Source organism: Alosa alosa, chromosome 2, assembly GCF_017589495.1.
Source record: "Alosa alosa isolate M-15738 ecotype Scorff River chromosome 2, AALO_Geno_1.1, whole genome shotgun sequence".
In the NCBI taxonomy this organism is placed as follows: Eukaryota; Metazoa; Chordata; class Actinopteri; order Clupeiformes; family Clupeidae; genus Alosa; species Alosa alosa.
Window position 1 is genome coordinate 13,399,903 of NC_063190.1, and position 15,328 is coordinate 13,415,230.

Consider the following 15,328-nt stretch of genomic DNA (forward strand, 5'->3'; position numbering starts at 1 on the left):
TGTCTTTGAGGATACACATGAAATGACAGTCACTTCTGTTTTTTAGGCTTTGTTCTTGATTTTCTTTTTCCCTTCAAAGGGAGTCTTGCTTGATAGGACAGAATCACCCTCATCTTACAAGGCTGCTGTGAATGATTCATAGATATTGTATGTCTCCTGGTTCACCAAATTCCTCCTTTTGTTTTGTCCACAGTCAACTTTGACCACTTCCAGATCCTTCGAGCCATTGGGAAAGGGAGTTTTGGGAAGGTGGGCACTGCTCTTTATTTGAAGCCTGTGAACCATGCATTAACTGGTCCCATTTGGCTAATTGCTGTTTTTCAGCAGGGTTATGTGCCCAGTTTATCCATCAAGCCAACATTTCACATTTATTTATTAACTGCTGTTTTATTACCATATATGACTGATGTACTGCACAATCACTTACACATCTATCACAGCTTATCCATAGCTTCAAATAGAAATGTTTGTGGACTCATGACTGAGTCTACCTAATAAATGTTTACTTAAGATAAGGTGCAGCGGCTTGCTTGGAAGTCTATTGATTGTGCCTTGGTGTGCAGGTGTGCATTGTTCAGAAGAAGGACACAAAGAAGATGTACGCCATGAAGTACATGAACAAACTCAAGTGTGTGGAGAGGAACGAGGTGCGCAACGTCTTCAAAGAGCTGCAGATCATGCAGAACCTGGAGCACCCATTCCTAGTCAACTTCTGGTAAGAGAATTCTTGTGTGTGTGTGCATGTGTTTGTGCGTGTGTGTGTGCGTGCTTGTCTGTGTCTGTACTTCTAGTATAGCCTCTAATAAAACATACGCCTCATATTGGCTGGCCTATGGAAGGGTTTCTCTGACTTTTGTTACCTCCCCAAACCCCATCCCACTAAATCCTGTAAAGCACAGAGCTCTAGCTGTGAGCTCTAGACGTGGAGACCTGCAGACGACCTGCCAAGCGAGCCGACTAAGATTAATAACCCTCGCCCGAGAGTTGACTTAGCAAGCAAGTCTTTAACAGGGTCTAACGCTCGTAATTTAATATTCCACCTGATATTCGCCGACCTCTCGCTGTTCGGATTCGCAAGCAAGTGTCCTCGTAACCACGAGGAGGACATTCGTGGCAGCGTTTGCACAAAACTGTCCAGTTTGATTTCCAAGAAGTTGTGAAGACCGTTGCTTCACCCCTGGTCCTTATCAAACCCAAATGAAGCTTGGCGTGTCCGTCTCCCTCCCTCCACTGTCTCAGAGCGAGGAGCCTTTCATCTTGTGAGACAGTCTAGATGGGAAAGACTCCATCTACTGGCCAATCAATGGCAATCTTTTAATTGCATGGTATTTTTTTAGGACAATAAGCAGAATTGTGGGGAGGGGCTGCAGAGTGGAGAGAACAGCCAGATCAGACAATAGTGTTTGCCGTGGGGCACAATAAATTCAATACAAAGCCCTCTCTGAATGTTAATGCTTCTGGCAGCACTTTAGATGGCACGGGCCGAGTATGCAGACCCCTCAGCACCCCACCCCCCCAACACATACACACACACACACACACGCACCTTCCAGAGATGTGCTGTAGTCAGCGGGGCTGCATGCCGGCCGGCTGCTTGTGATCGTCCTAACTGAAGCGCTCAAGGTCAGTGCTAGAGAGTCAGAGATTACCTGCTGCACTGCCCGATGCAGGCTCTCTGTCTCTGTTGCTGTCCCTCATCTCACTTGGTCTCTCTCTCTCTCTCTCTCTCTCTCTCTCTCCTCTGTATGTCATTCTTCTTCTCTTTCTCTTCTCCTGTCTCTGTAGTTCTCTCTGTCTCCATCCCTGGCTCTCTATCTTTCACTTTATATTGCACTTCTTTTTTTGCTCTCACACTAAATGAACACAACTCTAGATTCCACAGTCTGGTGCACACAAAAACAGACAAAGAAAACATTCCTAACCCGTGAAATGATATCAGGGAGGCTTTGATGTACGTGCACTACATGTGCTGTCATTTAGGAATTACCCTCCCATGACTCCAGTGTCTGGATCTTTGTAAAAGCATTAAAAGCAGTAAAAGCACTGAGGACATCTGGTTCAGACAGACCTGGTGGAGTAGTGTTATTGCTGTGCTGTGCTGTCCTGTGCTGTGTTAGTGCTGTGTTAGTGCTGTGCTGTGCTGTGCTGAGCTGTGCTGGCTCGCATTCATCAGGATGGCAGTGGGCGTGCTTGGCAGTGCCAGGTTGCAAAGTGGGGCCCGGACTGGAATGAGGGTTGGCGGGAAGAATGGGGGATGTGTTCGGTCCAGGGGGGCCAAAGTAGGCAGACATCTGCATCACCCCTCTGCTGTCCAGGGGACACAACTCTAAGAGGCACAGGCATGGCCAACTGTCCAGGGCTTGCGCAACTGGAAGCGGATATAAGGCAAGCCTGTGTATGGATTGATAATGGGACTTCTGGCTCAACTGGATCTGATGTGAGTTCAGCCTTAAGGGCTTGGGTAGTGTACAGATTTATAATGCAGAATTGGGTACAAGTGGAAGCTTGGGTAGAGATTTATACTGCTGTGCTCGGCATGTACTGGAAGTCAATGTAAAATTAGCATTAAAGGCTTAATACCTAAGTGAAGTTAAAGGAAAAGGTTTTTTTGTTCAACTGGAACATCATCTGAAAAGCGGCATATTTATGGTTATTGATTATGATTATTATTATTAATGCAGCTTTTAGTTTAACTGGAATCGGAACTCAGTTTTTAAAGACCTCATACAGATAGACAACGCTACTTCTGCTTGAGCAAGCAGCTGACATGGACTCTCTGGACCGTGGTAAAAAAATGATAATGATGATAATACCTCTAGCTTTACCTGGAATCTGACGTGAATCCGCCCTTAGGGTCTTTGTAAAATTGATACAAGTGAAGTCCTTGAGGAGGTGCATTTTCTCCCCTCAATGCATGACATTCCTTTTGCATTTCAGCCACTGCCATGTTGACTCGATCTCGTTCTCCACAATGGCTGCTCCGGATGCCCTTGACTTAAATTCTCCCTGACGTTTTTGCATTACATATTTAGGGCTGCATGTATAATCGAGAGAGGCTACAGAGGCAGGATGAAAAATGAATTATGTGAGGCAGGTGTTACATCATGGAGCAAGGGATGCTTGAGGAGACGCGCAGCAGAATGTCTTCAAAAGTTACTTAACAGGAAGGAGCCAGAGTGGGGTGGAACACAGAGACAGCTGGACCGGGATGAGAAGTACAGCGTGTGTGTGTGTGTGTGTATGTGTGTGTGTGTGTGTGTGTGTGTGTGTGTGTGTGTGTGTGTGTGTGTGTGTGTGTGTGTGTGTTCACCTGCTTTAGCAGATAGGTGCTGAGAGAGATCAGTGATGCTGACAGCTGCTGAAAGAACAGGAGCCCTTGACTGATGTGGTCTGTCCGTCAAAGGGCTAATGGTGAATTGATCTGACTCACCGTGGTGTGAAATCTGCTCACTGACTTGCTGTTCACATCACATATTTGCCAATACGATATGTGTTTCTTTGACTGGCTCTGTGTGTGTGTGTGTGTGTGTGTGTGTGTGTGTGTGTGTGTGTGTGTGTGTGTGTGTGTGTGTGTGTGTGTGTGTGTGTGTGTCTGTATGTCTGTCTTGTGTATGTGTGTTCAAACATATGTGTGTTTGCTGTTATATAATAGTGCATATGGGTATGTTTATGTGTCACTCATTTGAACCAGACTGTTTCAGGTTGTAAGATACTCTGTAGCTATGAGTGAGTCTAAAGCCCTAGAAAGTTCTACAAAAAGAGTGGCTAAGCTCCAAGTTATCCCTCTAATTGTGCTCACTCGCTGCACCCTTTAAATGGACCTTTAAATTGCTTTACAGTTTTTTCGATCGCTTTGATACCTGTGTCAACTCTGACATCACATTCTCAAAACAGTTAACACCTGTGTCTGAACAAAAGCACTCTGGACAAAATGACACATTTTGCTTGCAAAAGGCTGTTACTCTCTCAAAACACTTAAAACATGCAGCAAAAGCAAATCTTGCCTTCAAACACTACAACTTGTTGCCAATTCAAAAACACTCTTTAATCAATCATTACACACTGGGCAACAAAATGCAAAATCGAGTTCTCAAAATGAGCATTTTTGCTGTGTCTGTTCTTTCTCATTTTTCTGGTATCAGAAAAAAACTGTGAAAAGACAAATTGTGCTGAATAAAAAAAATAATTTATTCATTCCTCCCAAGATGTAACTGTCATTGTAAGACATACAGCAAACACCTAGTAAGATACTGTACATTTCATTGAACTACAACTTTCATCGAAATAGACCTACAGTAAACACCTTTTGTACTGTTTTCTCCACCAAATAGGCAATACAGTACTTTGTCTAAATGTGCATTAGATCCATACAACACAGAACAGACATCTCTTATGTATAATGAATGATTGCTGATTGAAGAATTGTGCAAAGGAGTTTCAGACAGGTGTATCAGAGATTCAGACTTCAGACAAGGAATCTATACCACCTGTGAAAATATGTTTTCCTTTTGTTTAGCATGGGAAAACCAATAGAGTTTGGGGCTTTTGAATGACACCTGTGTTAACTGTTTTGCAAAAGGGTGTGAGAAATGTGTGAACCCAATGAAAATGTGTGAACACATTTGCAAGAGATTACTTCTGCTGTGCAAAGAAAGTAGTCATGAAGACCAAGTGGGTTCTAGTTTACTTAAGCAGGTAAAAGCAATCGAGAAAAACTGTAACATTTGCACAGCAGTTAGTGCAATTCTCAAAACAATTAGTGCAAACTGCAAAACCTAGTGGATGACCTGCAAAAGCACGTCACTTGCTCAAAATGGATAGTCCATTCCTCAAAAGCAGGTATTCATGTCAATGAAACTGTCAGTGTCATCAAAATTAGAAGTCTTGACACCATCGTTTATGAACAAGATAGTCAAATGGCTTTGTCATGTTTTCATTATGACAGTTCTCTCAGTGTTTTCCAATGCAAAAAAAGGTCAGAACTCGGTGACACTACCTGAACATGCTCAAGACAGCACTATACAGCACTTGCACAGCCATTTGAAAACTACAGTAAAGTTACACATTGCTTAGGTCAGTAAGTGAGTAAGTGAGTACAAGACACTGAATACGTACATTTTTACTGTATGCTCTTTACAATTCTAAAGCATTGTGACAGAATTTGATAACTAGTTCAACAATTTTGTATGTAATGACTCAAGCAATGAAATGAAGACTATTAGTTTTATTTGGAACGACTATTCAGCATTCATAAGTATAGTTCATTTTGACTGACATGACATAAGCAAATGATAATGTTAAAAAACAGCAGAGAATTGTATGAAAGCAACTGATACATGTCCAAAAGTATTTGCAATTTGTTCAGAGGAAGGAGACATTGCTACTATGATGTGCATAAATGACTAAATGTTGTGGAGGTTGAACTAATAGTTATGAGAATTTTCATTCTGATCTGAAAAAAGCACCAAAGTGACTGAGAAAAACTGTAACTGTTTTGCAAAAGGGTGTGAGAAATTTGGGAACCCAATGAAAATGTGTGAACACATTCGCAAGAGATTACTTCTGCTGTGCAAAGAAAGTAGTCATGAAGACCAAGTGGGTTCTAGTTTACTTAAGCAGGTAAAAGCAATCGAGAAAAACTGTAAAAGGCCTTAACTGCATGTCTGGCCAACACTGAAGTCCCCATCAGCAGAGCAGCAGTATCTATATCTGCCAGTGCGTGTGTGTGTGTGTGTGTGTGTGTGTGTGTGTGTGTGTGTGTGGCATAGGGGTGTGTGTGTGAGGTGTGTGTGTGTGTGTGTGGAGGTGTATGTGTAGGTGTGCAGGGACGTAGGAGTGTGTGTGTGTGTGTGTGAGAGAGAGAGAGACAGAGAGAGAGAGAGAGAGAGAGTGTGTGTGTGTGTGTGTGTGTGTATGTGCGCACACAAATATCTGCCTGCTGGTGTCTGCTTTTGGCCAGACTCAGGAGCATCTTCGAGGTCACAGGAGCACCTCATGTTCAAAAAGCAGAATGACGCTGTCAGGCAAATCTCACGCCAAGAGAGCGTTAATTTAAGAAACATTAAACATGCCCAGCAGTGACCAGGTGGGGAGGCCATTTTGAGAGATACGCTGCTGCTGATGGTGCTGTTACAAAACTGCATCCTCAGGTGTTTTTTTTTTTAAATCCCTCAGTGGATGCTTGCTCTGCCAACAAAAAAGGAGATGGCCGTACAAGGACAGGGGGGCATTAATGGAAAAAAAATGTCTTGCAATTTGCTAATTGGCTGCGGTAGCCATCACTTTTTTCCTCTCGTCATCACAGTGTAATGGCTACTGCCATGTCTCGTCCACTTTATTTACTGGTGGTGCTGAAGTCTTGGGTCTTTCATGTCTAGAGTCACTGGCAGAAGCGTGAAGACTTTTTAAAAAGCTCATCAGCAAAAAGCAAGAAAAAAGCCTTGAGAAGCTTTTGATGGTTTTTGTCTCGAGTATACTAGAAGGGGCTCAGCACTAATGTGTCAGTGAATTTGTAATGATGACTTTCATTTTTTAATGAGATGCTGTCACAATATTTGAAATGTGAGCATTAGCAGTTTGTACCCAGTTTTGCATTAGTATGCGTAACATTATAGGCCCAGTGAAAAAAGCTTTTATGGCCACAAACGATGTCCATTACTGTAAAAAAAAACATGGAGTGGATAGGGTGAGATTTGTTTACGGTCTTCATCATAGGAGAAAGAGCCTCAGGCCATTTTGCATCTCCACACAGATAATGACAGCTGACGCCATCCTAATTAGAGTTTGGGGTGTCTTTAGTAAACTGGTAAACAAATCCTGAGAGAGAGAGCAACCAGGGTGTATTCTAACAGAAAGTCCTTGCTGCAAGTCACACGCAGACACACACACACACACACACACACACACACACACACACACACACACACACACACACACACACACACAACAAAGAACTGGGCTCTAACTTGGACAGAGCTTGGAGAATGCCCTTTGATCTACAGTATAAACAGTTTTCTGATGTTTTGGAAAATAAGCCCATCTCAATTATGGAATCTCTGTCCTTCTCTCGCCTCTATCTGTATGTGTTTGTGTGTGTGTGTGTGTGTGTGTGTGTGTGTGTGTGTGTGTGTGTGTGGTTGTGTGTGTGTGTGTGTCTGTTGGCATCAATAAAGAGAGAGCGAGAGAGAGAGGGAAAGTGTGTGTGTGTGCGTAAAGAGAGAGTGAGAGAGAGACTGCAAAAGAGAGAGAGAGAGAGAGAGAGGGAGTAGGGTAACTGTGCTCTTTTGAGGAGCTCCCCTGACTCCTGCATCACAAACTCCTCCACCCCCACCTCCCCTCAAACCTTCATTCAAAGTGAGGGGCTTTAAGTATTTTTCAGTGTTCTCCCTTAATCGACTCCACTGTGGGAGTGAGAGCAAGAACGCACCACTGAAGCATGAGGAACAGGTCTTCCAGAAGTAGCTCTGTTCCTGGCCAAGGACTCTGTGTGGACCACTCTGTTCCCTTTGGGTACCACACACACACACACACACACACACACACACACACACACACACACACACACACACACACACACACACACACAGACACACAGTCTCCCTTATACAGCCTGTTCTTCATGAATATTCAGGCTGCGCAAAGTCAAATTTGTCCTCCGACAGATGGAGCGATTGATATGCATGCTACTTCCTGCCGCTCATATCCACCTGACGCACCTGAACAGGGAGAAACAGGACCTCTCTCTCAGGCGCTGTGACATACAACTCCACCTATAGTGTGACTGATGGGCGGCTCGGCTGCCATGATTGGCCACCAGCTATCAATGTCTATGCCTTGTCTCCTTCTTGTCTCCCTGACAAAGTCATTTACCCCCAAAAAAAGAGTTCTGCTAGAGGACTTTTGTCGTCAATCTGTCCGCCTGTGCAAGCCGTGCCACCCCCCCATAGAATTTACAGTCTGCACCTAGAATGCGCCCAGTCCAGCTGTATTTCATTCCCAGCTCATTCTGCTCCTAATGGGATGTCTGGAGTAGAGGGTGGTGGGGGGTGTGTTCGGTAGATGCCCGCTACATAGCGAATGAACAGTGTTTCACTGCCCTCCTGTCGCCACATCAGAATGGCCCCTCTGGATACTTAACGCTCCCGTAATGAATATGCCCATTAATGATGATCGCTGTGCTCAATTGCCATAATTTGAGGGTTGAGGAATTAAACGAATGTGTCAGCACCAGAGTAGCCATGAAGGATTTGAGCTTTCTGATTTAGAGGCATAGAGCTATTCAAAACCAACAATAAATATAGTAATGTTTAGGACATAGATATGTAGCACAGGAATCTATAGGAAGTAGGCCTACTATATGTCCATCATCAGTAACACAAAAGTGTCCTGGAGAGCCCCGTTATGAGACTCTTAATTATGGAGCAATCTGTACGGTCCCTGGGCAATCGGAGCTGAAGGACTCAAACTACAGGGGGTAGACACGCTAGAGTCTCCTCAATCAATCAACACTCAGGGGGCAAGGCAGCACTTGCGCATAATTGAGAGAGGAGATGCACCGTGGCTCAGAGCAATCATCCCCAAACAACCTTGCCACGTGCCGGAACATCGCCAGTGCCCTTGAGGTGCACGGGTAAACAAGGCAGGGAGAACAACACAACAGTAAATGTTTCTTGTGCTGAAAGTGGTTGAGTATGGAGGCTAACAACACCATTGACATTCCCAAGCGGCTTGCCTTGCCCACTGATGTCACTTATACTTTTGCCATGTGTATTTGTGGGGAAAAGCATCACGAGGTACTCAAAAGTAGCACATGAATGCATGCAGAAGTTGTCTTTTAGTACTGAGTTAGATGTGCCCTGTCCGACACTTGTTCTTCTGAAATGGCTGAATGATCTGGTACAAAACATTAGACAGTAAATGTACTGTGCACTGAAAATCTAGCCAAGAGTTGCCTCTGGCTTATGAATGCATTAAAAAGCCTTGTGACTTTTAAACAGTAGACAGATGGACACCGGCACATCATACAGCCTATTAAAGTTCAGCTCAACTTGGGAAAATGTGGTTGTTCTCTGGGGCATTTTATTAATTATCTGACCAGGTGCATGGGAAATAATTTATTTCTGCAGAATGTTGAGTCTGAAAGTGAAATGGACTGTATGGTGATATCGTAGATCTACAAAATTGTTGAGATATTCCAAATTCTGAATAGTTTTCACTTTCAACTTAAAGCAGCTCTAAAGAGTTTTTTTACGTTAAAATAAAGTTTCCAAAATCACTTTGATGGCTCATAAACCCTTAAAAAGGCGAGTGAGCCTACAAACGATGACAGTAAATGTCTGACCGTGAAAAGTTGCCGATTCCTCAGTTTATGTTCGTAATTCAAGTCAGCGGTTAAGCCGGAGGGTTAGCTAATTTTATGCCTATACTGGCTTCGACAGCTGCAGAGTACAAGATAGGCTACTTACAGCAATACGGAACTCTCTACAGACTGCTGTCCGTGCATTGCCTCTATATTGTATTCGAGTTATGTTAGAAAGACCTTTATTATATCAACGAGTTAATTTATTACTGCTGTTCAACTGGGCAGGGACCCCGAGAGCAAATCTTCTTTAGTGCTTCTTTAAATAGGAAGTATAATGGTTTGGTCTTATGATGTACTTTATTTTTTGGGAGGCCTACAATATACTTTAAATTACACATTGTTACTTATCACTAACTCTAATTCTGTGTATCTGGAAATTGGTCAGATCTAATGTGTATTTTAGTAATCAGTTTTTTAAATCACCCAAGGATGCTATAGTTGGTGGGTAATATCATGACTTCATGACTGAGTGATGAAGAGACCTGACCTCCTGCTCTCTCCTCCCTCTCTCTCTCTCTCTCTCTCTGTCTCTCTCTCTCTTTGCCTCAGGTACTCGTTCCAGGATGAGGAGGACATGTTCATGGTGGTGGACCTGCTTCTGGGAGGTGACCTGCGCTACCACCTGCAGCAGAACGTGCACTTCTCCGAGTCCACCATCAAGCTGTACGTCTGCGAGATAGCCCTGGCTCTCCATTACCTGCGCAACAAGCACATCATCCACAGGTGAGAGAGTAAACAATCCTTTTACAGTAAAGCAGGAACTGCAACCACTGGTGATCTGTAGATGCATTGCTGGTGGTCCATGACCATGCATTAAATAAAGTAGTGTGAATAAGTTTATCACTGTTTTTCATTCAGTGGTGGTCCTTATGTTGTTTACTTAGTCAGAACGGTAGTCCTTGGGTTGCCATCAATTTAAAATGTACAGTCTTTCAGTAAAAGCACACATTTTGTGAAATTCAGCAAACTTCAGTAACTTTCTGTCTGCTCTGGGTGTGTTGATATGGAAAAAGATCAAGGCAAAAAAAAGCCTTATAAATAAATGTCCTGGGTAAGAGGAAGAGAAGGTCGAATAGTAGGCCAAGCCGTTGCTGGATTCCTGGTTTGATCCCAGCTCCTCCTGACTTTGTGTAGAGGTGCCCTTGGACAAGAGACAGAATGCACTGCTCTCTGCCTGAAGGCTTGGCCTACTCTTTGGATGCCAGGCTTGTCAGTAGGGAAAGCATTCATTGTGAATAGCTATTTATGTGTGTGGTGTTTTAAAAATGTATGAAAATGAAAAAAGCTGAGAATAGGACAGGATAGATAGGGTAGGATAGAGCAGGATGTATTTGATGTACTAGTACTTCATCCCTGATAAGAAATTCTTTATCATAAGTGTGTCCTTAACATACAGGCATACACATTTAAGCCCATACCACATTAGTTACATATTTTTTTAAAAGCATTTCTATATCACTTTTATATAACTTACATATAAAAACAGACCCCATCTAATTGGTTCTTTTCCTGAGACGTGGAGCATTGCTATCGAATGACTGTGAATAACTGTACGAGAGATACACAGAGACAGACTACTGTGAAACTGTGTGTGGCACGTGCTCCATGAATCACAGACGGAGGAGAGCTGGAGAGTGTGTGTGGTGATCAGAGAAAGGGCCTTCCCAGAACAGGAATAATGAGCAACTTTAGGCCCTCTGGCAGGCCTAATTAATCACACCCCGAGTAACGGATTGCACCATTTGCTTTGTGAATTTATGGGAGATTACTTTAAACATTCCCTTTCAATTCTGACACAGTGCCCTGAACATTACACATAGCAACTTGTTAGCTCTGTTGATGCAGCGGAGAAGTTAATATGATATGTTTCCGTAAGCATATTGATGTTTCTCCTCTCAAGGCCTTTATGCTTTTTGCTCCACACTCAACATCAGATAGTTTACCCTCATCAGTTGGAGGACAGAGACATTTTAATATTCAAGTCATCTGTCAGAGAATTGAACACACAAACCACAGCAGAGGGAGAGAGGAGAGATCAACAGAAAGAGGGCTGTAAGAAACAAACAATGACAAAAACAAATAAATAAATGATAGATGCATGGAAACAAGAGAAATAGATAGATCGACAGATAGATAGATAGATAGTGTGTGAGCGTGCACGTGTGTGTGTTTGCATGAACCTGCACATCCCTATGGTTTTCCAGTGTCCCCTTTGCTTTATGACATCAGAGCGGTTCTCCCTCCAGCACTTGTGACCTGGTCCACTGGGACTGGCCTGCGGTCAGGGCGCCATGACAGACACAGGGGTCTATGTTTCTATTTCTGAGAAAAACAGCTGCTCAAAGAAGCTTCAATTATTAACGCATGACTACTGTTCAGTTAATGCAATTGTACAGAGACCAGCTTTCCAAACCAGTGGGGAAAAAACAAGAGCACTGAACAAGCAAGCTTGTCCTTTAGGAAATTTGGCAGACAGATTACCAAGGTGATCAAGTTACAGGATTTATGATATATCAGTTATCATATTATTGTTTGTCATATTATAGCTAGGGCTGTCAAAATAACTGATTAATTTCGATTAATTAATTTGAGAAAAAATAACTGATTAAAAAAATTAGTGCAGATTAATCGATTCCTTATGACCTTTGACCCGAGCCGTTCTAGTCAGTAAAAATTAGACTGTAAAATGAAGGAGAGAGAAAAAAACGTGCTGCCTGGATCATTGATTGGAACAATTACTTTTAAAAACGCCCTGATGGTGTTGATAAACAAAGTGTTGAAAATAAAGTCCTTTGCAATGTCTGCAGCAAGGAATTTGCATATCACCGGAGTTCATCAACTCTATAGTCGCACATCAATGCAAAGAAATAAGTGTTGACATTGAGGGGAGTGTTAATTTATTTTCATTGTGTCCCCTAGGTTATATCTGTGGCCGGAAATGCCTTGTATGTGAAGAAAAAACTTCTTCCCGAAGCAGTTTTGAATTTATTTCCTCAGCATATTAGGTCATATCATAGATTATTATGGCCGTTATTTGAACAGTGAAAATAATAATAAGAGTTTTTGAAGTTTAATGTCACTAATGCTGATTATTCAATGATTCATTTGAATTTAAATATTTAAAATACTTTCACAGCAAAAATGATATATGTGATTAATTTAGATGAATTAATCACAGAGTATGTAATTAATTAGATTATTTTTTTTAATCGATTGACAGCCCTAATTATAGCATTATGCTAATTTAAATTTTTGTAAATTCATGCAATTATTATAACAGGCTTTCCTTAATGATGTAAAAGGTTATTCATTAAGATTTATCCGCTTTTGTACTAGGTGAAACAAACCTTACAAATAACAATTCTCTGACCTTGTAACCTAGTATACTAATTATGGTAGTACTGTACATTACACACTTTGTACTGTAGAATTGTGAGTATATAGTATTTTATTAATAGATTTACAGTAACAGATTATAATTGGAACTAGAAAAAAATGAGTGAGAGGACATCAAATAAAACATTTATAAAAAGAGTGGAATGTTTAATGGAGATATTTAAGAATTAATTAGTCAACCAAATGAATGTATCCATCTTTCCCTTTTGCTTTTTACTGAGCACTGGTGTTTGTATAGAAATCTGTTTTCACAGACTTTTCTCCATCCAGTGTTTTTATGTCAACAGGGATTAATTAGAGCTTTCCAACTCTTTAAGGATTCTTTAAAGTCCTCAATCCCATTCTGCATTTATACAGCAGAAATATAACAGAGTTGAAATTTGGCTACTGGTATAAAACTGGTTTCACCACAAACAGTGCAGTGATTTATATTCTCTCTTATGGGTATTGCTGCTTGATTAGCAATCCAACAACAGCAACACTGTCTGGTATCTCACTGAAGACTTCAGGACTCAGCTCCATATTGTTAATGTGTCTTTGAAGAGGACTACAGTAGTAGATTTCAGGGATTTAAAGTAACACGGTGTAGGAATTCCCCTTTTGATCAATTTCCAACTTACCCATTTAACAATAAGGATGTACCCAACATACTGGGTACACATTTAACAAAAAAGGATGCACCCAATTTGTCTAAAAATGATGAAAAGAGTCATGTTTCTACCCACGACAGTGTTACATGGCGATCTGGGTGCATTGGCTTTTTATAATCCCCTATAAAGCAGGAGGTGTGAGGTGGCTCCAGATTGTGCTGCTGCTATGAGTATCTCTCTGTGCAATCTCTGGATTCCTTATCTTTTACTCCAAACACAATCACTCCTTCTGTATGCTATAAGGAGCTGAAATAACGGTGGAAACATCTTGCCAATGTGAGGCTGAAGGTCTTTTGTGTAGCTTTTTTTCTCTCATCATCGTTCAGCTGCTTGGGATGCCTCCTTCCTTCCCCATCGATGGCCACAGACCACAGACCACAGTGGCGTGCTGGGGAGCCTCGCCAGCCCTCTCCCCGAGCCCCACCACAGCTGCAGAGTTAGCACTGTTAACCTTATGGGTATAGACCCCAGCAGCCACCGATTGAATAGGACATAAGTAATTAAGTCAATTTTTGACACCCAAGCGCAAATTCTTTTTTAGACAGAAAAGGAATTCTGTCAGTGCAGATTTATGGAATTGTAAATGTAACTCTGGCCCGGAATTAGCCTAGAAATCTAGACGTGCCCTTAGCAGCAGCTGCCAGGGCTAGTCTAGCAACTCTCCGTTGGCTTGTGAGCTCCAGAAATCGAAACTTAATCAGGCCAATGAAATCGTGTATAGAGTCGTTAGGTGGGCTTAACATCTTAATCAGGCCAATGAAATCGTGTATAGAGTCGTTAGGTGGGCTTAACATAATGATTGATGGCAGAGTTGCAACGGTTTGGCTTGAATTCCCTGCTACTTGAGATGGATGTTGCTGCTGGCAAACAGTGTGACACGAGTTAAGCTTTTATTAAGTTGGGAAACGTTTGAACTAGCCAACTAGCTCTGCTGGTGGGAAACGCATGGGACTCATAGCGCTGCCGCTGTCCTGTTGCGTGCAGAGGGAATTTGAAAGACAACTGATTATCCCGCCCCTCGGACTGAGCACTGCGAACGGTGAGTGTCAGGCTAGCCCGGAATCCTTTTCATAGCTTCAAACTTGAACAGGATCCTCGCAATACCCCCCTAACCTCCCTCTTAAATCAGTATGTGTTGAGACGCTCTCATTTTAAAGCATGCCTGTTTATTGAAATTCCACTTCTGTACTGGCCAAAGGAGGGCTGGTGCTTGCTGGAGCTCTCTGGCCGAGGCCTCTGGTAGCCAGCCCCACAGGCAACGGACACGTTGGGGAGAGTGCTGCTTTTATCTCAGAGAGACATGTCTGTACGCTCAATAGGCCTACAGTAATTTTCACTTCTGCTGGGTGTGGGATGCAACATTTTCTGAATAGTTGTGAGACTTGTGGAGATCCACTGTTTTTCAGTTGACCACAAAGAATCCTCCACCACTCTCTCTGTTATCTTTCTTTTCTCCTCTCTGTCACTCTGTTTTGTCCATGTGCACTACCCACCCAAGAGTTTGGTTTACCACACAGCACAGTTCTATTCACAACAGTGAATCATCTGTCATATGAATAATTCCCTTCTACACTAATCTTTTCCATTGCCTTTCTTTACTTTGCCCTGTCATCCAGAGGTGCTTTTACTCCTCTTTCCACCATCCAGAGCTGATGTTGACATTGAGAGCAAAAGTTAACTGGCATACCTGCTCATGCATTCAGCATGTAGTGTAGGGAACTAGTGGGAGCACAGTACTCATGTAGTACAACATGCAGGAAAGTTTTGAAACGAAACGTGCGGTGTGAAACTGTGCTTCCTGTGAGACAAGACAGCATGTTTAATGCAGAGTTGGCGCAGAACAGCTTTAATTGTAGAGTGTTTGGTGTTTCATTGAAGTGGATCGGAGCGAAGGAAGACAAAAAAAGAAGAGTTTGAGGGT

At 42.4% G+C, this 15,328-nt stretch overlaps 1 protein-coding gene across 5 annotated transcripts in view; it reads left to right on the forward strand.

The window, feature by feature from the left end:
- The window catches only part of stk32a (serine/threonine kinase 32A), a 51,921-nt gene that overhangs the window by 4,472 nt on the left and 32,121 nt on the right, over positions 1-15,328 (forward strand). For all 5 annotated transcript variants that reach the window (XR_007192975.1, XM_048238116.1, XM_048238114.1 and 2 more), the window contains 3 exons: positions 194-249; positions 564-715; positions 9,911-10,084. Coding sequence is in view for 4 of the 5 variants with exons in the window: in XM_048238116.1 (XP_048094073.1) it covers positions 194-249; positions 564-715; positions 9,911-10,084 (382 nt within the window). In the remaining variant the exon portion in view is untranslated. The remainder of the gene's footprint in view (positions 1-193; positions 250-563; positions 716-9,910; positions 10,085-15,328) is intronic.